Source organism: Vombatus ursinus, unplaced genomic scaffold, assembly GCF_900497805.2.
Source record: "Vombatus ursinus unplaced genomic scaffold, bare-nosed wombat genome assembly UNPS02014777.1, whole genome shotgun sequence".
NCBI classification, from domain to species: domain Eukaryota; kingdom Metazoa; phylum Chordata; class Mammalia; order Diprotodontia; family Vombatidae; genus Vombatus; species Vombatus ursinus.
Window position 1 is genome coordinate 1,679,760 of NW_020954555.1, and position 26,695 is coordinate 1,706,454.

The window sequence follows — 26,695 nt, forward strand, 5'->3', positions numbered from 1 at the left end:
AGGAAGGAAAAAGACAAGGAAGGAAGGGAGGGAGGAAAGGAAGCAAGGGAAGAAGGGAGGGAGGAAGGAAGGAAAACAAAGAAGAAAGAAAGGAAGGAAGGAAGAAGGAAGGAAGGAAAACAGAGAAGGAAGGAAAAAGACAAGGAAGCAAGGAAGGAAGGAAGGAAGGAAGCATTTATTAAGTGCCAGGGACTAAGTGCTTCACAAGTATTATCTCATTTGACCACAATCCTGGGAGTTAAGTGCTATCATTATTTCTATTTTACAGTGTGAGAGAAACTGAGGCAAACAGATTAAGTGACTTGGCCAGGATCACACAGCTAGTGAGTGTCTGAGTCTGGATTTGAACTCAGGTCTTCCTGAGTCCTGGTCCAACACTAAGCCACCTAGCCACTCAGATATGTGAGGTGAGTGGGGCATTAGAACATACAATGTCAGAGTCAGAAGATGCGTTAGGACACAGAATGTCAGCATTGGCAACGGCCTTAGAACAGTGTGAGGTCTGGGCAGCTCACTTGCTGTCCCGGAAAGCCCTTCATTTTACAGATCCAGCAGTAGAGAGGAAGTGGCCTATTTAAAGTCCTGTGCCTCATCAGTCAGGGCAGAGCCGCTGTTAAGAACCAGGAGCTCTTGACAGCTCCTCTGTGCCCCCAACCCCGCCAGTCCAAGGTTCTTGTACTTCCATGCTCCTCAGAGGGTTTGGATGGCCAGCTTTCCCGTCTGGATGGGGGCCTGTGGTCATTCTCTATGAGGGCATAGGGATAGGAAACTGTCCTCATTAGACAGATAGGGAAACTGAGGCCCAGAGGGGTGGGGGATGGGCTTCTGACAGTCACCGAGGCTGGTCTGAGGGCAGAGGATCAGGGCCTCTTTTGTGGTTTACTGAGCTCAGTGTTGTGGGCTCATGGAGACAGAATCCTTGCAGCAGGCTTGGACCTGATCTCACCAGATTTTAGAGCCTATTGTTCATTCGTGTACCCCACTCATTTTACTCCCCTCAGAAAAACTGAGGCCCAGATGAAGGGAAATGATTTGACCAAGGTCACACAACTAGGTAGCATCATAGTCAGGACTTGAACCCAGGTGTTCTGCCTTTGAATCCATCATTCCACTGAGTCTGTCCTCTCTTCTGAGCCTCCAGAGCTGCACCTTCACGCCTCGCCTTCCCCTTCCCTCTGGGATTTGGGGGCCTGAGGGGACCCTCTGTCTATTTCTGCTACCCTTCCTTCTTCTGTCCCCACAGGCTGGATCATAATGGAAACCTTTGGGACCCAGGGCCTGGCCCTAGTTCCCCTGCTGTGATAACAGGTTGGGGGGGTTGATAGGGAGAGTTCCATGGGAAAGGGGAGAGGCTCATTAGTGATAACCATTGTGTGAAATGCAATGCTGTCCTGGAATGGGAATGGAAACCCCCAGGTCAGCGGCAGGCCCAGCTCTCTCCAGAGGGCCTAGTGGCTGCTGGGTTAACTCCATGGTAGTGACTGAGGCCTGGAATGGGAGTAGGGGGCAGCTGGAGAAGGCCAAACCGGAGAAGGAAATAGGCGAGGGAGGGGGCAAAGGAAATGATGCCTCTGCCCCCCCCCCCCGCCCTGGGAGGGGCAGGGCATCTATGTCTCCTACTGGGCTCCAGCTTTGGATGGGGGTGGGATAACCCCTGGCAACTGAGGAACATGAGGTGCTGGGCCAGGGTGAGGGAGATGAGGTCTGGGCCTCAGGGCAGGTGGGGGACATAGCCCAGCACTGAATGCTTCCCCATCCTGGCAGAATGCCCTAAACAGAGTCAGCTTCGTCCTGGAGAAACCAAGGCCCCTGAGGGATGAAGCAGTGAGGTCCACAGTGTGATACCTGTGATACCTGTGAGGCCTGAGGCCCCTTGGCCCCAGCCTTCCACCTGATAGAGTACTAGGTCTGGTCTGGCTGTGTATTTAGCACTCTGTCCCAAGTGGTCCCCCACCTCCTGCTGTAGAGGATGGGGGCAGGGAGGGAGAGATGTGTCCTGATTTGGTCTCTGCTTACTCAGAGTTTAGCTTCCTTTTAGGAATCCTTTGTTTGCACTGTGGTTAGAGATCTTCTCACATTTCCCAGAATTTCTCATATTTGTCCATTTTTAATGGCACATTAATACCTCACCATACGCACGTCTCAGTCCTACCATTTGACCTGCTACCCCTCCCATCGAGGGGCACCCACTTTGATTCCAGTTCTTGGCTGCCATAGAGTCCTGCCCCCATTTTACAGATGAGGAAACTGCCCTTGGTACAATGGAAAGAGTCCTGGCTCCATAGGCAGAGGCTCTGGGTTCAGATCCCACTCAGGTTTATTACCTGTGAGACTCTGGGTACAGTGCTTAATCTCCCTGTGCCTCAGTTTCCTCATCTCTAAAATGAGGGGGTTGGATCAGATGGCTTCCCCTTTTTTAATTTTAATTTTTTAAAGAGGTAGTACCTTAATATTGATAAACTTAACCCTTCCCAGCAATACAAGGATCTAAGACATCTCCAAAGGCCGTGTGATGGAAAATGCTATCCACAGCCAAAGAAAGAACTATAGAGTTTGAATGCAGATCGAAGCATATTATTTGCTATTTTTTTTTCTTCTGTTGAGTCTTGTTTCCTCTTTCTGGTGGTTCCTCTTATTGTTTCTAATTCTTACTTACAACATCACTAAAGTGAAAATATGTTTAATAGGAATGTATATGTATAGTCTATATCAGATTGTGTGCCCTCTTGGGGAGGGTGGTGGGGAGGAAGGGGGAGACAAATTTTAAACTCAAAAGCTTATGGAAGTGATTGTTGATAAAACAAAATAAATTAATTCAAAATGAAAAAAAATAAAGAGATAGTACCTAACCTTAGTAAGCTTATATTCTAATTGGGGAAGAGAATGTATCCAGGAAAGTAGAAACTAGGGAAAGCCTTTTTGGTCTGGAAAGTCGCAGGGATGGTGAATGAAACAATTTTTGTTATTGAGTCGTTTCGGTCGCGTCTGACTCTCCACGACCCCATGTGGGGTTTTCTTGGCAGAGATCCTGGAGTGGTTTGCCATTTCCTTCTCCAGCTCATTTTACAGATAAGGAAACTGAGGCAAATAGGGTTAAGTGACTTGCCCAGATTTCTAGATTTAGGATACTGTGATACTCACAATGGTGGAACCAATTCAGAGTTAGACTTTCCTTTTCTTAGAACCAGGGGGAACAGGCCCCCTTCTACAGGGAGGAAAGATTGGGACTGAAGACACCAAGTATTCTTCTACCCCAGTGCCTGTACCTCTAGAAGCAGGCTGGCCTCCTCCCTCCTCAGGAATAGTATATTCAGATTTCTCCTAGAGGGAAGATGACGAATGAGTAGGGGCCAAACCTGGGAGAAGTCTCCTAGGACCTAGCACAGCTAAGCACCCCTGGGCTGGGGTTGAGTCACTTCCTTGGTTCTGAGCCTCAGTTTTCCTACCTGTAGAATGGGGATAATGATACTTTGAGGGAGGTGCTTTGTGAGTAGGTCAGTACTATGAAAACGTCACCTTTACTTTGGGTGGAGCCATACCCTTCTATCAGGAAGACCAGGTTGTCAGTTAGCACCTGTCTATACCCTCCTACCTGTCCCTGTGCCCAGCTGTCTGCTCTTGCCCAGCTCAAGGTTTTCACCCCAGTCCCGAGGATGGAGCTGCCCAGCTGTGTATGAGCAATTTCAGATGGACTTTGCTTCTCCTGTTACTCAGATGGGAGGCAAGGCCTGGGAATGGCAGAAGGGCCCACAGAGCTGTTTCTTGGTAGGTCTCTCCTGCCCAAGGGTGTTTGGAGAGGGTGGAGGCCCCCTTCAGTCTAGTCCGAGGAACATTTATCAAGCATCTCCCATTGTATGTATGAGGCACCGGGGTACAGAGCTGTTCTCACGGTGTCCCCAGTCTCTTGGGGAGCAACCAGACACCTGATTATTTGAGTAGAGAGAGAAAGCACTAGCAGCCACTTCCCACCCAGAGCAGAGAGGCTGTCTGGATTCAAAGTCAAAAGTCCTGGGTTCAAGTCCTGACTGATGTCGCCTAGCTGGGCCTTCTGGGCTTTCTCCTGGGCTGCTGAAGAGGAGAGTATAACTGCCTGCTGAGAGCAGAATTTGTATATTCTCCTTTTCCTTGTAAATATGTAAATGTCTGTTCGATCTGTGATTTCACAGGATTTGGTACTTAGAGCTGGAAGGGGCCTCAGAGACCATCCAGGCCCAACCACCTCATTTTCCTCCAGGTGAAGGAACCGAGGCCCGGGAAATGAAATCATTTGTTCAAGGTGGCAGTTGAACCCAGGTCTTCTAACATCAAATCCGAAGCTCTCTCCATCGTACTGTGCTTCTGTGACACAGGCATTCTATTGCTGAGGAAGCCAGTGACTCGAAGGATAGAGTACTGGGCCTGGAGTCAGGAAGACTTGAGTTCAAATCTGGCCTGAGACATTTACTAGCTATGTGACCTTGGACAAGTCACTTTTCTTTTTTGCCTCATTTCCTCATCTGTAAAATGGGCATCATAATAGCCCAGGGTCACTGTGAGAATCAAAGGAGGTAATAATTGTTACGTGCTTAGCACAATGCCTGGCACATAGTAGGTGCTATATAAATGTTATTATTATTACCATTATTATTATTATTATTATTATTATTTCCAATGATGCACTGCCTCGCTGCCCCTCTCTAGCTCTTTCCAGGCCTGATTTGGTTCATAATTCTCCTTGGGCTAGGTTACAGAGCTGGAGTTGGAAAATCTGAGTTTGAATCTTGCTTTAGACGCTTACAGGCTATGTGACTCAGGGCAAGTCACTTAACCTCTGTCTGCCTCAGTTTCCTCATCTGTAAAAAGGGGATAATAATAGCACCTGCCTCCCACGGAGGCTCAAATGAAATAATATTTGTAAAGCGCTTAGCACGTAGTAAGCACTAAATAAATGTTAGCTCTTATTATTGTTGTTCGTAAAGAGGCTTGTCAGCCCTAAAGTGGTGTATACAGGCTAGCTCGCAATCATCGTTGTTGTCATTCTTTCATTGCCTTCTCATATCAGGATGGCATCTTTGTCCCTGAATATGCCTCTCTGACCTCTCCCCCCAGCTCCAGTCAGCCTCTCAGGACGCTTCTGCCTGAGTTCATGGGTCCATTCTAGAATGCTGGACTTCACTGGGATGCTTCCTGAATGCAGGGTGGGCTTGGGGGCATTCTGCCCCTCCTGGAGTGGATCGGCAGCCTTGTGGATGCAGGAACTCCCTGCAGAGGGTCCCAGGTCACAGCCATCTCAGCCTTTGCTACTCTTGTCTCTCTCCTCCCATCACCTTCCCTCGGGATTAGACTAGAGACCACACACCATAGTGTCCCACTGTTGGACTTGGGAGCAGGAAGACCCAGCTTCCAGTCACGGGCTCACGGGCTAAGTGACCTTAGGCCAGCCAACCTCTTGGAACCTAGTTTCCTTATCTCTGATACAGGACTAACAGTAGTACCTGTTCCTAGGACTGCTGTAAATTCAAATGAGATAACGTTGGTAACACTTTGCAGACTTTCGTTATTTAGTCATTTTTCAGTTGTGTCTGACTCTTTGTGACCCCTTTTGGGGTTTTTGTGGCATAGATGCTGGAGTGGTTTGCCATTTCCTTCTCCAGCTCATTTTACAAGTGAGGAAACTGAGGCAAACAGGGTTAAGTGACTTCCCCAGGGTCACACCGCTAGTAAGTGTCTTGAACTCAAGATGAGTCTTCCAGACTGCAGGCCTAGCACGCTGTGCACTGTGCCAGCCCTATATTAGGGGTTCTTGACTTGGGGTCCGTTGATCCCTAAAATGTCCTTGGATGGATTTCAGAGGATTCTGTGAATTTGTTTTTGTTTTTAATATTTGGATAACTATACTCCATCATAATTGATTTTCTTTGTAATCCTATATACAGGGTGTCCCAAAAGTTTTAAGTTAGCTCAAAATTTATCTAAGACTTTTGGAACACTGTATTTTCTCTTTTAAAAATATAATTCTAAGAAGAGATCCATAGGCTTCACCAGACTGTCCGAGGGGTCCACAAAACAAAAAAAGTTAAGAACTCCTGATCTGTATGAATGTCAGTTATTATCCTCGTATGGAGGTCTGTGTGGTATGCTGGAGGCCTTTGTTTGGCGAATGTATACATCCTAGGTTTATGCTTTCCTTTGTTTTATGCCACCCTCACTAGGGCATAGTGATAGAGCATTGGGCTTGGAATCAGGAGGCCTGAGTTCAAATCCAGCCTCAGATAGTTCCTAACTGTGTGACCTCAGGCAAATCACTTAACCTCCATCTGCCCCAGTTTTCTCAATGGTAAAATGGGGATTATAATAACACTCACCTCCCAAGATTGTTGTGAGGATCAAAAGAGATAATATTTATAAGTGCTTCGCACAGTGCCTCGCACACAGTAAGTGCTTAATAAATGCTTTTCTTTTCCTTCCTTATCATCAGTCATATGGTGCTGAGGAACTTGGGCTTTGTATGAGTTGTCCTTTGCTTGCGAATCTTGTCTGGCCTGCTACCTCTTCCAGTGCTCTGTCTCCTGGATAATACCGTTTATGTCACTTCTCATAGACAAGTCATTGCTGGTGCCCTCTCATATGCACCATTTTTTCCCCTTGGTATCCTGCAGATTTGACTCTTCAGAAATGATGGGAGTGCTATGATTTGTAGCATCGCCAGCATAATACTGAGATTACAAATATTGAATTTTTTGTTTTGTTTTCAGGGAGCAGCTTGGGCTCACTGGAAGTGCTGGGCTTTTTCCCAGATTGTATTTAGCCCCCTCTCTTCCTCTTGTTCATTTCTGTCTAAGAGGTGCTCCCAGTTGAACCAGCCCGATGGACCGTCGTCCGTCCAAAGACATCATGCACTCGATCATTCCATAGGGGGAATGTTGGGCCTCCCTCTGGCCAGAGTGGGTGGTCATAGCTCCCTGTGCAGGACTTCTGTAGAAATGTCCCCCACAGATAGGAACACCTGTATGAGACCCCACCATCTCCAGGGAATCCGTCTTTCATGGCCATTGCGTGCCAAACATTTTCCACAAGAGTGGCAAGCCCCTTTGGCAGACATGCACCTCCTTGTTTCACGCTTCACTCGATGTTACCAATCATAGAACAGAGTTATTTCTTCAGTGGCATCTCTCTCAGAGTCTCACATAATCTTAAGATGCCTTTACAGCCGCATTTGCTATGTCAAGTCCAATGTCTTTTTCATAGCAAACAAACAGCAGGCAAAGTGGATCTAATATTCTCTGCCCCCTTCAGTCAGTTGTGACCGTGAAGATGTGGCCTACCACAGAGTAGTATTTGTGAAAGCCTGCTTGTTCCTGTCTCCTCTTTTTACCATGGACATCTTTACTGTAAGGGTGGGTCTTTCTCATGAAGATTGCTTTGTGATAAGACGGTAATTGTGTGAGTTAGTAGTTCCCGATGTCTTTTTCAAAAATTAAGAGTTTTTTTCCGATGAATTAAAAATAATTTTCTTTGGATAAAGCACTTGCCCTGTGACCTGAGTTCAAATCCAGCCTCAGACACTTAACACTTACTAGTTGTGTGACCTTGGGCAAGTCACTTAACCCCATTGCCTAGCCAAAAAAAAAAAAAAGAAAGAAAAGAAAAGAAACAAACAGAAAAACAGTTTTGTTTCCCTCACACCTGAAGTTTCCTCATCTCTAAATTGGGAGTAATGGTAGCACATACATCCAAGGGCTATTAGAAGACTTAAATGAGATATCATTTGGCAGAACATTTTGCAGACTTTAACACTCTGTGTTGGGGGTTCCTAAGAGGCTGTTTTCTTTGGCTGTCCCCCAGGCCTGGAATTCTCTCCCTCTTCATCTTCACCTCTTGGCTTTGTTCAAATCTCAGCTCAAATCTCACTTTCTGCCAGATCCCCCTTAATGTTAGTCCTTCCCTCTGAGATTCTCCTCAGTCTTTCTTGCATATAACTTGTTTGTACACAGTTGTTTGAATGTTGTTACTCATTGGGTTGTGAGCTCCTTGAGGGAGAGGACTATTTTTTGCTCAGCACATAGTAGGTGCTTAATAAATGCTTAGTGACTTGTTGACATAATATAGGATTCAAGGATGCCCCAGGGGTATGTGGATAGATCTAAGGGGGTCCCCTGCCCATGAAGGGAGAAAAATCCTTGTAACAAACACGTTTTGCCTAACAAATCAAATTCCCACGTTGGCCAGGTCTGCAAAATGTATGTCTCATCCTGCACCTTAAGTCTGCCACCTCTCTGTCAGGAGGTGGGTAGTGTCCTTCATTGTTGGTTCTGTGGTCAGTCATTGCATTGATCCAAGTTCTAGCGTCTTCTGAAGTCGTTTCTCTGATCCGTGTTATTGTTTTTTTGTTTTTTTGTTTTTTTTTAGTGAGGCAATCGGGGTTAAGTGACTTGCCCAAGGTCACACAGCTAGTACGTGTCAAGTGTTTAGTCTGAGACCAGATTTGAATTCAGGTCCTCCTGACTTCAGGGCCAGTGCTCTATCCACTGCGCCACCTAGCTGCCCCAGTGTTGTTATTGTAGAAATTGTTCTTCTGGTGCTATTCCCACATCACTCTGCAGTTAGGGACGTCTTCCTGAACATGCCTTTTGGGTAGTAATACCATCTGTGATTTTTTTCCCCCAGTTGTTTCAGATATCTTGAGCCAGATGCTTTGATACCCTCAAATCTGTTGTTTCCAGCACAGATATTTGTCTTATCTGCACTTGGTCTTGTCTTCTGGTCTCCATCTTTTTCAGTGCCGTTTTTCTTAAACGTGTTTTCTCTCTCTGGGGATTCATCACGTGAGGGTATGTGCTGGGCATTGTGCTAGGCACAGGAGATACGAGGACAAGACCACACCAGCCCCTGACCATACGGAGCTTACCTTCTGGATGTACATGCATAAATGCAGAGCAAATAGATACAAGGAAATCTGGGAAGGAATGTGGGGGTAGAAGGTGGAGTGGGTGGTCAGAAAAGACCTCATGTAAAAGGTGCTTGAGCTAAGCCTTCAAGGAAACTAGGGATTCTGCAAGGCAGAGGTGAAGAGGGAGGGCTTTCCAGATGCAGGGCACAGCCAGTGCAAAGGCATGGAGGTGGGAGACAGAGTGTTATCTAGGAGGAACAACTAGAACTGTTTGGCTACAGTGTAGTGTCTATGAAGGGGGGTAGCGGTGGTAATAGTAACAGTAGCGGTAGTAGAAGTAGTAGTAGGGGCAACTAGGTTGCTCAATGGATGGAGCACAGGCCCTGGAGTCAGGAGGACCTAGTTCAAATCTGGCCTCAGACACAAAACACTACTAGCTGTGTGACCCTGGGCAAGTCACTTAACCTCATTGCCTAGACCAAAAAAAAAAAAAAAGAAGTAGTAGTGGTAATTATTATAATTATGATAGCTAACATTTATATAGGCTTTAACATGTGCCAATCAGGCAGCTGAGTGGCACAGTCAAGAAGACCTGAGTTCAAATTCAGCCTCAGATACTCACTAACTGTGTGACCCTGGTCTTACTTTTGTTTGCCTTAATCTGTTGGAGAAGGAAATGGCAAACTGCTCCCATATCTGCCAAGAAAACCCTATTTGGGGTCATGAGGCACTGTGCTAAGTGCTTTACAATTATCTCATTTGCTCTTCACAACAACCTTGCTAAGTAGGTTCCATTATTATCCCCATTTTACAGATGAGGAAACTGAGGCTAACAGGTAAAATGACTTGCCCAGGGTCACACAGCTAGTAAGTATCTGAGGACAAATTTGAATTCAGGTCTTCTTGACTCCAGACTCTGTGCTCTATCCATAGCACTGCTTAGTGAATAATAAGGTTGGGAGGGTTGGTTGGGGGCCAGGTAATGAGAGATTTTTGTTATTTCGCTATTCTATAGGTAATGCGGAGACACTGAAATTGGTTGAGTAGAGGGTGACCTAATCAAACCCTTGCTTTAGGAAAACACCTGAGCAGCTCAACGGGGATGGATTGGAGTTGAGAGAGACTGGTGGCGACGGCAGATTAGTGAGAGGGGGGGCCCTCCCTTGGGTGGTGGCCATGGAGCTCCACCTACAGGTGGAGGCAGGAATGACAGGCTCATTAGAGTAGAGCGTTTATTTAAACCCCTGGGAGAAGATGCATCCCCCGAGAGAGTGGGAACGTAGAGCAGAGCAGAAGGCCCAGTGCTAGAGCTTCAGGGACCCTCGCAGTGAGGGGGTGAGATGTGGAGACTGAGAAGGAGCAGTCAGATGGGAAGGAGAACCGAGAGGGAGCAGGGTCAGGAGAACTCTGGGAAGAGAGAATATTTAGGAGGAGAAGGCAGTCAGTGGTGTCAGGCCAGAGGAGTGAAGAAGGAGGCCTGAGAAAACACTGGCCGACACACCTGCTGAGAGATCCCCGGTGCACCTGGAGAGAACCGCTTCAAATGAGGGATGAGGTTGGAAATGGAGCTGTGGGGGCTTTCGAGGAGAATGAGAAGAGGGAAGGGGAGGCACTGAGCTAGAAAAGTTGGAGAACCGCCGATAGCTCTGTTCCATTTTTCGTTTGGTTTCGCCCAATGCTTAGCCCGGGCTCTGACGTGTATTATTGAGTTGTTTCACTTGTGTCTTCTCTCCGTGACCCCATTTGGAGTTTTCTTGGCAGAGATACTGGAGTGGTTTGCCATTTCCTTCTCCAGCTCATTTTACAGATGTGGAAACTGAGGCAAACAGGTTAAGTGACTTGGCCAGGGTCACCCAGCCAGTAAGTGTCTGAAACTGGATTTGAACTCAGGAAGATGAGTCTTCCTGACTCCAGGCCCAGTGCTCTATCCACTGTGCCACCTGTCAGGTTTTGACATACAGTAAGTACTTAATAAATGCTTGCCTGGCCGATTATTTATCTGTTGGTGAGAAAACTGAGGCCTAGAATAGAGAAGTAACTTGTCCAGCAGGGGATATTGATTTTTTTTTTTTTTTTTTTTTTTTGGTGAGGCAGTTGGGGTTAATTACTTGCCCAGGGTCACACAGCTAGTAAGAGTCAAGTATCTGAGGCTGGATTTGAACTCAGGTCTTCCTGACTTAAGGGCTGGTTATTCCATCCACTACATCACCTAGCTACCCGGGGATATTGATTGACTGGCAGAAGTAGGCCCTGTTGCTTCTCTCTGGGCCTTGGTCTCCTCATTTTACCAATGAAAGGATTGGAGCAGATGTTCTCCGAGAACCATTGAACCTCCCACATTTTGGGTTGTAAGGCTCCCTCCAGCTGGAATGGTGTGTGTTCTGAGGTGACAGTGAGCCCAGCCTGGAGGCTGAATGGGCTTGGCTTGCAGGGGGTGGGGAGTGGAGAGGGCAGGGAAGATAGCATTCTGGTTAGAGTATATTTATTCCTCCTGGGGGAATAACAGGAAATAAGGTGGGGAGCTCTCCTGGGATCAAATTGTAGGCAGGCCTTGAATGCCATCCTAAAGAATTTGATAGCCAGGAGCCTGGTTCCCCTGGGGATTTATTATTTTGAGAATGTTCTTAATTCATTTCCTATGTGATTTTCCTCAGTTTAACAAGGGGTTTCCAAATGTGGGGGGTATATCTCCTCCAAAAGGCTGAGAAGGTAGTATAATACAAAGGAAAGGGCCACGCTCTGGAGTCAGAGGCCCTGGGTTCAAATCCTAGCTCTCCTACTGAATAGCTATGTGACTTTAACTTACTTTACCCCAAAGCCTCAGTTTCCTCATTTGTAAAATGAGGGAATTAGACCAGATCTATTTGTGTTTATTAGACCTTCCCTGTGGAAAGGAAGCACCTAGTGAGGAACTCTCCCATCAAGGCAGATTTGTACTTCATCCTCAATGTGGGCTTAGAGAATTGCTCAGGGTGAGAGAGGAGATCACACTCGGCCAATTAGTGTCAAAGGCAGGATCTGAACCTGGATCTTCCCATGGCCCAGGTCAGCTCTCTGTCCACTACATCGCAGCATTCCAAATTATTTTCTACCTCTAACATTTTGTTCTCATTGTGTCCATTTCAGCTCCAACGTTCTGTGTTCTAAGGCCCCTCTCATCTCTGACATACTATGTTCTAAGACCCTCCCAGCTCTGACTTCCTGTGTTCTAAGGCCCTCCCGACTCCAACATTCCTTTTTCTAATGCTATAGAAAGTGACTGGTACAATGGAAAGAGCCCAGGCTCTAGAGTCCTGGAATGACAAATCTAGAACTGAAGGCAGTCCTGGAATGACAAATCTAGAACTGAAGGCAGAGGTGTCAAATTCATGGCCTGCAAAACTCTTGAGAGGGCCAGAACCAGCTTAAAATGTAATTGGGAAATAATTAACAAAAATAAAGATCCAGTAGGATGTAGATAATTCTAATATGTGGTTTTCTAAGTCACTACATGATGGGCAGGGGTCTTTATGTTCAGCTTAGGCTCCATTTCTGTTTGAGTTTGACAGAACTGTCTAAGAGACCTCAGAGGCAAGAATCTAGTCATAGGACCCACGTTCAAATCCCTCCTTACTCCATCAACTGGTGAAACTTTGAGAAACTCCCTTTGCCTCCTCTGGCCTCAGTTTCCTGGACTCAATGGCGCCTTTGCCCCTTCTTCCCCATTGGTTAGTTCTGCGCCCACTAGGGGGTATTCCCTTCCCATCTGGGGAAGGTGGGTGGGGTGGAATGGGGGAAGGGGAGGCCAGATGTGAGGGGACCATGGGGGTGGCTCAGGAAGTCACAGTTCAGGTGGGCCTCATGTGGGTGCTGGGATTCTCAGAAGGGGAACCCCAGACGTTGGAGCCCCCTGTCCTTCGCCTTCCCTACCCCACTTCCTTCCTGCAGGGGTCTTCCCTGATCCCAGAGTCCCCATATTTCACTGTAACGTGGCTTCCTTTCTGCCAGGTTTTTCTTCCTCTTCTCTCGAGGGGGTGGTCAAGATGTGAGTAAAGATCCGAAACACAGGAAAGTTCATTAAGGCTACAGTCGCTTCTGGAGCATCCACTCTCCAGTGCTAGCTGAGATGCAGGAGGCCAGCCTGGCCCCTGCCCTGCTAGGCTTAGAGGCTCCTGGGGGAGGGAATAGATGGGCAAAGAAAAGAAGGAATGAGTGCAGGGAAAGTATCCAGGTAAAGCAGGATCAGACAAAACCCCTATGAGGTTGAAAAGAAAGTAGTGAAGGCAGTATACCATTGTACCCATTTTACAAATGAGGAAACAGGCTTTAAGAAGAAAATGGCCATGTCATGTCCTACCAAACCGCCCCCTTATAGAAGAAAAAATTCCTCGCCTCCGTCTCTCCTATTCCTCCTCCCCACTTCTTTCTTTCTCCTTCCTTCCCTTTTCCATTCTCTCCCTCCCCACTTTCTTCCTCCACGTAACCCCTCTGGGAACACTCTGGTCCGGCCCAGCTAGCCGGTGGCTCCTCATACCCAGTGCTTGATTCTCCCGCTGACTGTCCTCCATGCCCAGAATGGATGCCCTCATTACCTCTTAGAATCCCTATTTTCCCCGCAAAAGTCAACTCAAACGCCACCTTCTCCAAGGCCTTTCCTGCTCGTGCCCCTCCCCCACCCACCCCGATGGCCTTGTAGATCCTCGATGGCCTTGTAGATCCTCACGTACAGGATCTGTCCACCTCAGGCTGTTGTCTTTCTCATTAGAATGTCAGCTCCCTGAGGGCAGGCATCGGTTCCCTGGGGCTTGGCACAAAGCAAATGTTTTTTATCAAATACTGATTGATTCACTCATTGATTGCCCACAGTCAAACGACTGTGAATTCTTTGGGATCAGAGACCATCCAGTCTGACTCCACTCATTTTACAGAAGAGGACACTGAATTGTCTACCATTACACGAGTGTGACAGAGGTAGGATTTGAACTCGGGTCTTGTGACTCCAAATCCAATCTTCTTTCCAGTGCTAGAATTCAGAGAACGTTGTTCAGTCGTTTTCAGTCATCCAACTCTGTGACCCCATTTAGGGTTTTCTTGGCAAAGATACTGGAGTGGTTTGCTGTTTCCTTCTCCAGCCCATTTTACAGTTGAGGAAACGGAGGCAAGCAGGGTGAAGTGACTTGCCCAGGGTCACACAGCTAATAAGCATATTGAGTTCAAATTTGAATTCAGGTCTTCTTTACTCCAGGGCTGGTGGCTCTGTGCACTATGGTGCCACCTAGTGCCCTCAGAGGGAGTAGAGATCCTTATTTGTCCAGGGTTCAGCTCAGGGGCCATTTCAATAAAGCCTTCTTAGATTTTGTTCCCCCATGACTCAAGTAGTTAGTGGTCTGTCCTTCTGTACATTGTCTTATATTTGCATGCATGTGTTCTCCCCCCAAACCCAACCATAGACTGTAACCTCCCCAAGGGCAGGGGCTGTTGTTTTTGGCTTTGTATCTTCACTGCCCAGCACAGTGTCTGGCACCCAGGCCCTTGACCGATGTTCCAGGCCAATTGGTTAGGGAGGGCATTACCAAGAAGGTGGCATTGGAGGTGCGTATTGGAGGATGGATGGGGCTTTGATTGGCAGAGACAAGGAAAAGACCTTCCAGTCAGAAAAAGGTGGGTCAGAAAACCAAGGCTCCTTGGGTAACATTGACCACAGGAATTGGGGCAGGGGCTTTCTTGGCCGCCCCGGCCCTCCCTTAAAGCAGGACTGCCTTGGATGCAGCTGCATATGAGCAAGAGGTATCAGGCCCCCTGGGTCAGGGGCCTGGAATGCCCCAGTCTCCTCTGGGCTAGAGACATCTAACCCCAGGCAGGGGCCAACACGTGGTTCCCTCCATCCCCTGACCTGATCCTTCTTTGAAGCCGGCTGCAGCTGTCTATTTTCAGAATCATTCTCTTCCCCCAACCCCCCACTCTTTCCCTTCCTGTTTATGAAACCCTGATCCCTCCTATTCCCACTCTCAGCAGAATGTGACAGCAGGCGTCTCCTCTCAGGTGCTGGACGGGCCCAGGGAGCTGGCCTGGTTGGCCCCGTCCCTCCGAGCCAGGTCCTGGCAGAGTATCTGGGGTCTGCTGCTGCAGCTGTTCCCTCCCCTCCTCCGCCCTCCTCCCCTTCCTAGGAAGGGCCAATAGGCTTGGCTCCCCCCAGGCACACATCCAGTCCCAGTGCCCTTGAGGAGGCCCCTCCTGCTGGCTGGGCATCTCCAAGCCTCCTTCTGGGCTTGACGTTGTAGGGGGAAGGAGGGCGGAGGTGGGAGCCTCCTGCGTCCCGCTGCTGGCCGGTGACATTCATTGTATGGTGCAGGAGAGGGTAGTTATACTGAGGAGGGGGCTGAGCCAATGCCCTGCACCAGAGGTGGCGAAAAATATGCCACCACTAAGCTGAGATCTCCTTTCCTCCAAACCGGATTAAGTCAAGGGAGCTGTGTTCTAGTCTGGACTCTGGCACTAGCGTCCTATGAGTGGTGGAGTGAATAAACCTCTGGACTGGGTTCAGATGCTGCCTCAGGCACTTACAAGCTGGCACTTAGCATCGGACCTCTCCGAGCCTCAGTTTCCTCATCTGTAAAATGGGGGGGAAGCCACCTCCCATGTGGAGTGGCTGTGAGGATTGAATGAGAGACCTTGTGAAGCATTTTGCAAACCTTATATAGTAACAGTGCAGGGATTGGGTCTGTGATTTCCTTGGTATGTGAGGAAACCCCCCTTGACCAATGCAGGTTAGCACCTTGTCTACAACTTGTATGGTCTTAGAGCACTGAGAGGTCAGGAGTCTTGCCAAGGTCGTGTCACCTCAGAGGTGGGGCTTGAACCCAGGGCTTTGTGGTTTCGAGGCCTCCTCCAAGGAGCCTCCGAGCCTTATAGAGACGTCAGCTGTGTTGTGAGCCATGGAGTCAGTCCCTTTATGTCTCTGGGCCTCAGTTTCCTTATTTGTAAAATGAGAACATCAGACCAAATGGTCCACTAAGGCCAGGCCCCAGGCTCGGCACTAGAGATACAGAGACCTGCCTTCCAGGAGATTACATTTTATGAAAGTCGGGAGAGGTGGGAAACAGCCTAGAAATTAAAGCACAAATGTATATATATATATATATATATATATATATATATATATATATATGTGTGTATCTATGTAAAAAATTTCCAAGAGGAGGGCACCAGAACTGAAGTGTGAAGGATACCGGGAATTCAATCAATGAATCGGTTGACAAGCACTTATTATGTACCTGCTGTGTGCCGGGCACTGTGCTAGGCACCTGGGATATGAAAACAAAAGTGAAGCAATCCCTCCCCTCCAGGAGCTTATATCTTAGGAAGTGAAGATGAAGAGGGAGAGCACTCCAGGCATGGGGAACATGCCTGTGCAAAGACTCGGAGATGAGAGATGACTTACTGTGTGTGGGTGGGTTTGGCTGGGACATAGAGTGGGCCTGAGCCTGAGGATGGAGCCAGACTGGGAAGGGCCTTCAGAGCCCAGCAAAGGACTTTGTGTTTTAGCCCCAGGGTAAGAGGGCAGCCCTGGAGGTTCTGGAGCTGGGGAGTGACTTGGTTGCACAGGAATACTTCAGGGACAAGAGTCCTTAAATTCATTTTTCTTACCCTCAGTTCTGGGTCCTGTGAAGGTCCCTGGGGTTCATCCTCTGGGCAGTGTGATAAAGTGAAGAGGGTGCTGAGCTTGGAGCCAGGAAAATCAGGGTATCAGTCCTGCCTCAGACACTTCCTGGCTGTGTGTCCCTAGGCAAGTCGCTTCAACTCTCTGGGCCTCAGTTTCTTCATCTGTTAGACTTAGTGGTTAGACCCAGTGATCTCTAAAATCCTTTCAAACTCTCTGTCTGTGATTCAGTGGTCCAGACAGAAGATGGTACCAGCTAGGATGGCTTTTCTGGCTACCTGGGTATGGTGGGATTGGGGAAGATCCAGGGACAATCTCTTCGATGGGGAAGAACTGTTATCTCCCCCAGGATTGGGGTGGGGGTCTGGTGACAGCAGGTTGAAGTGGTTGGTACTTCTCCCGCGGTCCTACCTTCCTCCCTTTGGTCAGTGGTTGAATGGAGGCACCTGTGGGCATCCCTCTGTCTAGCCTCAGCTCCTGCTGAAGCCCATTAGAGTTGGGTTGGGGGGGGCGGCTTTGGAGTGTGGATATATCTCCATTTTTCAGAATTCCTTAGACCTGGACTTGTTGACCAGCAGGGATCTCTCTCTCTCTCTCTCTCTCCTGTCTCTCTCTCCCCTGTCTCTCTGTCTCCCTCTCAGAGAGAGGGAAGGCTTTCAGGGCATGTGGCACGTGGTCTCTTTGTCAAGATTCAGCCCCAAAGCCAGTGGTTGCTGACTTACGCATGAACTACAGCCAGATCCTTTCCACCCCAGACCTTGAGCCCTTCTGGCTCAGTCCTTTGATTGTAACAATGTCTCACCTTACCTTGCCTGTATTTACTTTGCATATCTTTCGGGTATATGTAAAGATGTATGTGTTGTTTCTGTTGATGGAATGTAAGCTCTTTGAGGGCAGGGGATTCTTTTCTCTTGGTACCCCCTCCCCACCCCCAGCACAATGCTTGACACACAGTAGGAGCCTAATAAATGCTCATTGGCTTACTGATACACAATTGAGAGGTAGTGTACTGCCATATTATCCCCATTTTACAGAAGATAAAACTGAGGTTCAGAGAAATTTAAAGTGATGTCATCATCAATGAACATTTAAGTGCCTACTGTGTGCTAAGCACTGAAAATAGGAGAAAAGGCAAACACACAGTTGTTGCCCTCAAGTTACTTCTAATATAATAGGAGAGAGACCACCTCGACAACTCTGTACATACAAGAGAGATTCAGTGTAGATGGGGGGTAATCTGAGAGGGAAGGCACTTGGGAGGAACTGGGAACTTTTGCTAAGCATCACAGCTAGTAAGTGTCAGAGTTCGGACTGGTTGTATTTTTTACTGTGTCACCTGTGGGTGTCTCTGGTGCCCAGCGCTGGCTGAAGCTAGATGGGAGTGAGGGGGTAAGGAGGCTCATTCTTCCCCTTCAGAATCTCTTAGGCCTAGTAAGGTAGACAAGCAGAGGCTTTTCTCCAAGGCCCAGAGTTCCTCCAAGCTCCTCTTCCCTCTCTCCTGGCTTCTTACTTAGTGAGTAGAGATTGGTTCGTTTTTGTTGTTGCATTCCCAGCACCCCGCACAGTACCTGGTACATAGTAGGTGCTTAATCAATGCTTGTTGATTGACTGATCCTTGCCAAAAGTCCCACTCGGGCCTGCAGCCACTATACCACCTCTCTTGGAAGCTTGGGCCCCAGAGTTATACTTTTGATGTATCTGGGAGGGTTTTCTCACTGGGTCTCACCAGCCAGGTGATCTTGGGTCCAGAGCTACCCCTTTCCCCCAGCTATCCTTCTGTGGAGGAAAGAGCCGCTGAACTCCGAGGCCCAGTTGTATGTCCCATGCCCAGACCCTCACCTGATGTTTGGCTGGGTCATCCTCATGAGGAAGCAGCAGAGTGTGATGGATGGAGGGCTGGATTTAGAGACAGGAATGCCTAGGTTCAAATCCCACTTCTGACACCTAATAGTTGTGGGACCTTGGACGACACTCTTAACCTGCCAACCCTCTTATCTGTAAAATAAGGTAATTAGCCTAGATAGGCAACCTCCCAAGGCCATTCCAGATTCAGATGGACCATGCCCGCCCGGCTCCTTCCTCCTGCCCCCATATGATGGGAGGGTATCATAGGAAGCTGTGCTTTTCATTGCTTCCAGGACTGGGGTGCTGCTAGCCTCTACTGGGACTGCTTTCCTAGTGCATGATGAGAGTACTCTAGGCTTTGGGGAAGCATGTAGAACAGCAGGATTCTGGTGTTTGCTCTCCTGAAAAGCTTTGTATGACCTTGGACTAGTCAGTCTATTCCGTGCTCCTATTTTTTTTTTTTTTTTTTAGGCAATTGGGGTTAAATGACTTGCCCAGGGTCACACAGCGAGTAAGTGTCAAGTGTTTGGTCTGAGGTCGGATTTGAACTCAGGTCCTCCTGACTTCAGGGCCGGTGCTCTATCCACTGCGCCACCTAGGTGCCCCCTTGTGCTCCTATTTCTAAGGCACAGAGAAGTGGCTACAAGTGGGAACGTTCACTCTTTCTTCTCCTGTTGCATGGACCAGACATACTGGAGCCATTTCTCTCTCCTTTTCCCAGCCTTGGCCTTTGGGAAACAGAATATGTTCAGAAGATCATAGGATGTCAGATCTAGAAAGGCCTTAGAACACAGAATGTCAGGACTGTAAGGGACCTTAGAATATCTAATACCAGAGCTGGGAGGGCCCTTAGGACACAGAATGTCAGAGCTGGGAGGGCCCTTAGAACACAGGATATCAGGACTATAAGGGACCTTAGAACATATAATGCCAGAACTGGGAGGGCCCTTAGGACACGGAATGTCAGAGCTGGGAGGAGCCATGGAACACAGAATGTCAGAGCTGAGAGGACCCATAGAACACAGATTGTCAGAGCTGGGAGGGACCCTGAAACAGAATGTTGGGGCTGGAAGATCTTAGACCTTAGAGATTATCATCCCCAGCCTTCTCACTTTATAAGAAGAGAAAACAGACCTAGAGAGGTTAATGACTTATCCAAAGTCACACAGCTAGATACAGTCCCAGGATTCTACTCCTTTTCCCTTCTCCTTCCCAAAGGGGGAAGTGTGAAAGGTGGGGAGGGACCCAAGACCCCATGCTACACACCCCCTTCCTTCCTCAAGCTGAGGAGGCTGAAAAAGCAGAAGTAAGTGGGGCCCTCCAGCTCCCTCTGCACTGACACACTCCTCCACTATGCAGGCCTCCACAGATGTCCCCTGGACAGAGAGAGACTCGGCCTCCTGCACCCAGAAGGTAAGAGCCCAGCAGGGGATGATTGGTGTTTCAGCAGGGAGGCTGGTGTCCCCTGGGAGAGCTGAGGGCTGGGCCATCTCCCTCATCTGCATCCTGGGGGTGGATCCCTAGGGGAACAGGGTAAGTGGCATTGGCAGCAGGCATTTCCTCAAGTCACTGCTTGCTGTGAACCCCACTGCCTGCCCTAATCTGGGGACTGGGAGCTGAGGGTCCCCCTTGCCCCGTGCCTAACAGGGGAGGAGCTGCCATAGGAGGTCTGGGCTACCAGAGTGGGAAGCCCCTAACCCTGCCCTGGGGGAGAGAGGCAGTACCGTGTGCTGGACAGGATGTGGCTCCCGCATCGGCCCATAATCTTTCCCCCACCTGCTTCCCCCAGAGCCCACAGCCCAAGCTCTGTCTTCCTGGCACCTGGAGCCCTGTTTCCCTGCCCCCAAGCCAGCCTCGACGTTGGCCCCCAGAGGCCTGGGTCATGACTGGTCGTTTGCCCCTGGCCTCAGACCAAGATTGCCTTGTGTCCCTGGTCCCCCTCCTCCCTACCCCCAGATCCCAGTCTCAGTGAGGAGGAGAAAAGAACAGGATTAGGTCTTGGAAACCCTGGAAGCTAAGTTTGGAAAACCAAGCTGGATGAGAGAATAGCATTGCTGAGCATCTTGGGGGCTCGTGAGATCATATATCTGAGCTGAAAGGGCCCTTAGAGGTCATCAAATTCAGCCCCTTCATTGTACACAGAAGGAAACTGAGTCCCGCGAGGTTAAATGACTTGCTTAAGGTCACACCGGCAGTAAGCAGTGGAGTTGAGATTTGAACCTAGGTTCTCTGATTCCAGGTGTACTCTCCTTGACCTCATCTAGTCTGATAGTAGCAGTTCCCTGCCAGTGGCAGCCCACATTTCTCACCATTGGGGCAGCTATCTAGCCGGCCAGGCTGGGCATCCCCAGGGGCATGGAGGCATCAGGAGAGCAGAGACCCAGGCTGGCAGTAGAGCGCAGGGAGGGCCTGCATCACCGTGAAGAGCTCATCTTGTTCCCAAGGGAAGGAGTGAGTGGCTGGCCCAGCTCCAGGGGGGCTTGTCCTTTTTGGCCCCTGAAGCCCAGTCTGAGGCACTCTCTGGGTGTCAGCCTCAACAGACTCCCCGGAACTGGCTCGGAACCCACCAGGCTCTTCACTTCCCTTCCCTCCTCACTCTTCCCTTATGTTTTGACCAATTTCAAATCAGAGTAATAGATAGGGACCTCAGAAGCCATCCTTATCATGTTCTAGAGAAGGAAACTGAGGCTGAAACATGCAGAAGGTAAGGAGCTACCCAAGGGCGCACAGGTAGTGATTAACTAGCCAGAATTTGGAGGCAGGTACCTTTTTCTCCTTGTGGTCTACTTGAGTTACCTATAGAGAGGATAATAGCTAATATTAATAGCCATCGTCTACGTAATGCTTTATTTAAGGTTTGTAAAGCCCTTTACAAATATTATCTCTTTGGATTCTCCTAACAACCCTGGGAGGTATGTGCTGTTATTATCCCCGTTTTAGAGATGAGAAAACTGAGGCTGAGTGAGGTTAGCTGATTTGCTCAGGGTCACACCTCTAGTAAGTCTCTGAGGTAGGATCTGAACTCAGGTCTTCCTGACTCCACGTCCAGTACTCTCCAGCACTGTCCACAGTAGGACACTCAGACAACCAGAGCTACTGCCAGAAGTAGCAAGTTGCAGTGAGGGGATTTGAACCCAACTCCTTAGACTCCCAACCCCGTGGATTTGGAGTAGCTCCAGGGCCCCAAGCATCCTGACTCTCAGTTCTGGGGTGATTCCCTCAGGCAGTCCAGCCTGCCTGTCCTGGCTGACCTTTTCCTGGGGTTGGCATGGGGCTTCCCCTCGATCTGTGTGAGGCGGCATCTATCATCTTTGGGCCATGGGGAGGGGCATGAATCAGGCAGGCAGCGCTTCCTGTATTTTGAAGGGTAACTGAGGCGATTGAGTGAAGGAAGGGTGCAAGCTAAGAGTGGGGAAACCACAGGCTGTGAGTGATTGGTGCTGGGCTCAGCTTAGGCTGGTCCGGCCCCCTCCCTGAACATCCGCCCGCCAGCCGGGCCTCCAACGAGAGCAGCGGCCTGCCAGGGCCACCACCTGCCATGGTGCCAGGGCAGCAGGCAGCCCCAACAGGTGGATGGAGTGGAGCCTATGGGATGGGAGGATGGAACGGCATCCAAAGCCGCCCCGCTTCCGGGCCTTACTCAGCCTCTGGCTGCCCAGGAAACAGCGGGCAAGGCTTGGTGGGGCACCAGTGCCTACCCTGGGCCCCAGCCTGAACCAAGACACGGTTAGTGATGGCTGGGAGGGAGAGGATAGAGGGACACACGCAGGAGCAGCCAGGAGGAAGGAGGAGAGGCCCAGTGAAGGGTAGGGGCGGGGGAGATGCTCAGGAAGGAGAGGGCAGGTCGGGAAGGGAAGGGAAGCTTGGGGTGGAGAGGAAAGGTCAGGAGGAAGGACTTCCTTTCTTTTTGGACTTTGGCTCGTCATCCCTCTTCTAGAGCAGGTGTTCTTAAGACAACTCTGCATGCGTGTGTGTGTGTGTGTGTGTGTGTGTGTGTGTGTGTGTGTGTGTGTGTGGTATGCGTGGGGGAGGGCGCAGAGCATGGGGCAAGTGGCCTATTCCTGTCCTCAGTGCATCTCTTTGTGACTTGGAGCCAGCCCCAGCAGGGTCGGTAGGAGCACTCGAGCTCCTCGGGTCTCCTGCTCCAACCTGGGTCTCATCCAGGGACAATGCCTGCGGTTGATATCCCAGGGACCTATGGAGCCACCCAGTGCCAGGTGTGAATGATAGAGAGGCTAGGACAAGTGGTCTGGGCATAGACAGGGCCGACTGTAGGTGTACATGAGGGGACTTACAGGAGCTGCAGGGAAGTCTGGGAGATCTTTGGCCTTGGAAGGGAGCATGCTTATGGGGGAACTGAAGCACACTGTGGGTAGAATTCTAAGAAAGTGAGGCGGGGGATGGGCATGCCCAGGCAGTCTGACTATGGCTTACTCAGTGTGTCCCCCATTTAAGTAAAGGCCCTGGGGTTGTTGGCACTTACTCCAAGGGCTCTCTGAGTGCTTCCTTCCTGTGTGGAAGCTGGTAGCATGTTAAGTGTACCCCACGTTTCAGGGGAACCCTCAGTGCTGTCAGCACCAGCTCTCTGGACTCTTGGGCCAGACAAGACTGGGGAGAGTGGTTATGAACACAGCCAGTTCTTGGGACTCTTGGCAGAGAGGCAAACAGAGGCCTCTCAAGGCAGATAGAGTGGGTGTGAGGGAAGGAGGACAGAGAGAAGGAACCTCACTTCCTATTGTGGCCAAAACAAAAGCTGTCCTGCACCTTCCTCTCCCCACCCCCTCCAAGCCCTTCTGGGGAGAGGGGAGGAGCAAAGCAGCTCGGGCAGGATGATCATGTCTGTGATCCAGCAGAGGGGTCCCCGCCCTACCTTGGATCCCCCCTCCCCAAGCTCCAGCTGGGGAGCTGAATCTATGCCAGGGCTCCGAAGCTTTGGGGACTGGTACTGGCCATGCATGAGGGGCCCAGGCGGCCTGGCAGATGGGTGATGCCCATGTTGGCCAGCAGCCTCCACTTGTTGTGCCAATGAAACAAGGGTGCCCAACTGTTACCTTCGCTGGTGCCCAATTGGTGGGGGGAGGAGGCAGGGAAAGATGCTGACACCCCCTCAGTAGCTCCTTTTCCTTCTGGCAGTTAGCATTGTTGAACAGGAGTGCTCTGCCAAGCAACCACCTGGCAGTGCCTACCTGAACTCCTAGGAGGAGCCCTGGGCGTGTTATAATGGAAAAAAACTGCCCTGGGAGTCAGAATTGGCTCTGCCACTGAAATAATGTGCAACCTTGGGGAGGTCACTGCCCTTGTCTGGGCCTCAGTTTCCTTATCTGTAAAATTAGGGAGTTGGACTAGATGATCTCTGAATTCCCTTCCAGTTCTAAATCTGTAATTCCATGATCTAAATAGTTATCCCTCCCAGCTCTGACATTCTGTGTTCTAAGGGCCCTCCAGGCTCTGACATTCTGTGTTCTAAGGGCCCTCCAGGCTCTGACATTCTGTGTTCTAAGGGCCCTCCAGGCTCTGACATTCTGCGTTCTGAGGGCCCTCTCAGCTCTGACATTCTATCTTCCGAAGTCTCTCCAGGGTGCCGCGTTCTGTAGTTCTGTGCGGATACCTGGTCTGCCTAAGGATTGGACCTTGTGGAAAGGGGCTTAGAATGAGGGATCATGTTAGCTCAGTCTACAACAGAACCGTGCCCATTGTACCAGCTCCATTCAGCAGCTATCACTGAGTTCTCTCTCCCCCACCACCAGGATGAAGGCATTGTCAAAGAGATCTCTATTACGCACCATGTCAAGGAGGGCTCAGAAAAGGCTGACCCATCCCAGTTTGAGCTCCTGAAGGTCCTGGGCCAGGGTTCCTTTGGCAAAGTGAGTATTCTGGCTGTTAGGAGGCCCTGGCATTGCTGCCACTCGGCGGCTTGGGAGCTGTGGCCAGGCAGTTGCTCACGGTATCTGAGTGCTGAAGTCGGGGCTGGGAGGGAGGGAGGAAGGCCGCACCAGGCTCCTACTCCGGCAAAGGTAGAATTCTCAAATTGCTCTAGGCCTAGCTTTGGTCCTTCCAGCCCCTCCCCCCAATGACTCCCCAAAGCCTCCTGCTTCCAATGTCTCCCCTTCGTGATGGCCCTTCTGGTCCCTCTCTTCTTTACCCCTAGTCTCCGTTTTCCCCCTCCCTTTCCTGTCCTTGACACTCTCTTCTCCCGTGTTCCATAGGTCTTTCTGGTGAGGAAGATCACTCGCCCAGACAATGGGCACCTCTATGCCATGAAAGTGCTAAAGAAAGCAACCTTGAAAGGTAAGGGGGCTGGCGGGCAAGCTGCTAGCTCTGGGTAACCAGGGCAAAAGCCCTTGGGAAACCCTGTTCTGATGGGAGAGACAAAGCCCCACCCTAGAAGAGTCCTCAGTCTGAAGAGATAGGGCCCATCTCTAGAGGCAGACTTAAGGACACTCTAGTTAGAGGATGTATGTGAGTGAGCAGAGGGAGATAAGGCTGAATAGGGTAGGGTGGGGCCTTGAATGCCAGGACCAGAAATAGGCAGTAAGCAGCCATCTCATGTTCTTGATAAGAAGAGTAACACAGGATCCCAAAGTGGTAGAGCTGAAAGAGGTATTTTTTAAATTAACTGATTAGTTAATTGTCTTGTCAATTCTGCCTCCACATCCCTTCACATCCATCCACTTCTCTCTGGTCCCAGCCTACCCATCCTAATTCAGCTCCTGGACCTGTAGCACCCTCCTCATTTGTCTCCCCAAATCCAGTCTCTCCGTTCCACAAACTACCTTCCTCACAGGGCCTAACCTGGCATCTCTGCCGCTCACATCTGATAAGCCAGCCACAACCCTAGCTCAGGAGCACGTTTTTCTAAGCTTATTACACACAGTCTCTCATGAACTCCAGGCTTCAACCAAACCGACCTGTTTGCGGCTCCCTCTGCAGTGACCATCAGGCCGCCTCTCATCTCAGCACCTTTCCAGAGGCTCATCCTCGTTCCCAGTATCCTCAGTCTCCCCCTCCCTGTCTCTTGCAACCCTCGACTTCCTTCAAGGCTCAGCTCACAGACCATCTCCTAAAGGGGACCTATCCCTGATTCCCCCAGTTATTAGCACCACACAGCCCTAAAATTTGTAATTATTTTGTATATATCCTGTATTTATTTTTCTGTAAACATATCTTATCTCCCGTTCCATTCCTCCAGTAGACTGACTGTAAGCTCCCTGAGGGCAGGGACTGTCTAGCTTAGTTTTTGTCTCTGTATCCTAGTGTTTAGCACCAGCCTGGAAGCAGTTGATACTTAGTAAATACTTACTGAGTGATTGATAGCATGTTAGAAGGTAGAATGTCAGAGCAGGAAGAGATCTTAGAACACAGAAGGTTAGAGCTGGGAAGAACATTAGAACATAGAATGTCAGAACTAGAAGAGATTTTAGAACAGAGAATGTCAGAGCTGAGAGAGACCTTAGAACAGGGATGGGGAACCTACGACTTCAAGGCCACATGTGGCCCTCTAGGTCTTCAAGTGCAGCCCTTTGACTTAATCTAAACTTCACAGAACAAATCCCTTTAATAAAATAATTTGTTCTGTAAAACTTGGACTCAGTCAAAAGTCCACACCCAAGGACTTAGAAGGCCATGTGTGGCCTTGAGGCCACAGGTTCCCTACCCCTACTTAGAACCTGGGATGTTGAAACTGGGAGGGAACTTAGAACACAGAATGTCAGAGCTGTAAGGGATCTTAGAACTTAGGATTCCTGAAGTGGGAAGGGCCCTAAGGACCAGGGGAGTCGTTCGAACACCAAGTGTCCAATATGGGAGGAACTTTACAACATAGAGTACAAGAGCGCACACACAGTGTTACAGCTGAAGGGACGTAGACATAGTTTAATCCAGTCCCTTCATTTTGTGTTCTGAGCTGTGTATTAAGAGGACGAGTCTGATGGTCTGTGAGAATGAATGAGGGAAGAGTCCCAAGAGCCAGGGAGAGTGGCTCTGGTTCATTGTGTTGTTCAGGGGAGATGTGATGAGGTCCTGATGGAGGCTGATGGCTGTAGGACTAGGAAGAAGGATGACTGTGAGAGATTCCCAGGGGGACATAGGTAGATTTCAGGGGTACCAAGAACCAGGACAGGATAAAATGGCAGCTTTGTTTTCACTAACTTCTAGCCTAAATTTAACAGTCCCTTTAATCATTTACGAATATGATGAAGGGTCCCTAGGCTTCAGCAGGCTGCTCGGGAGCTCCATAGCATACAAAAAGTGAAGAACTGCTCTGGGGAGGTTGGAGGTCTGCAGGATGGCTCTGGGTTTTAAACCTAAGTGAAATGGAGTGATTTCATAGACAGGAAAATTGG

General features: G+C 49.5%; 1 protein-coding gene across 3 annotated transcripts in view; it reads left to right on the forward strand.

Annotated features, from left to right (window-relative positions):
• RPS6KA1 (ribosomal protein S6 kinase A1) overlaps positions 1-26,695 on the forward strand; it is a 66,225-nt gene that overhangs the window by 6,484 nt on the left and 33,046 nt on the right. The window contains exons 3-5 of one of the 3 annotated variants that reach the window (XM_027864885.1): positions 19,713-19,766; positions 24,101-24,217; positions 24,560-24,641. In XM_027864885.1, the coding sequence (XP_027720686.1) occupies positions 19,713-19,766; positions 24,101-24,217; positions 24,560-24,641 (253 nt within the window). Of the gene's footprint in view, positions 1-19,712; positions 19,767-21,843; positions 22,080-24,100; positions 24,218-24,559; positions 24,642-26,695 lie in introns of those variants that run through there. The other 2 variants (XM_027864886.1, XM_027864887.1) reach the window with 2 other exon arrangements.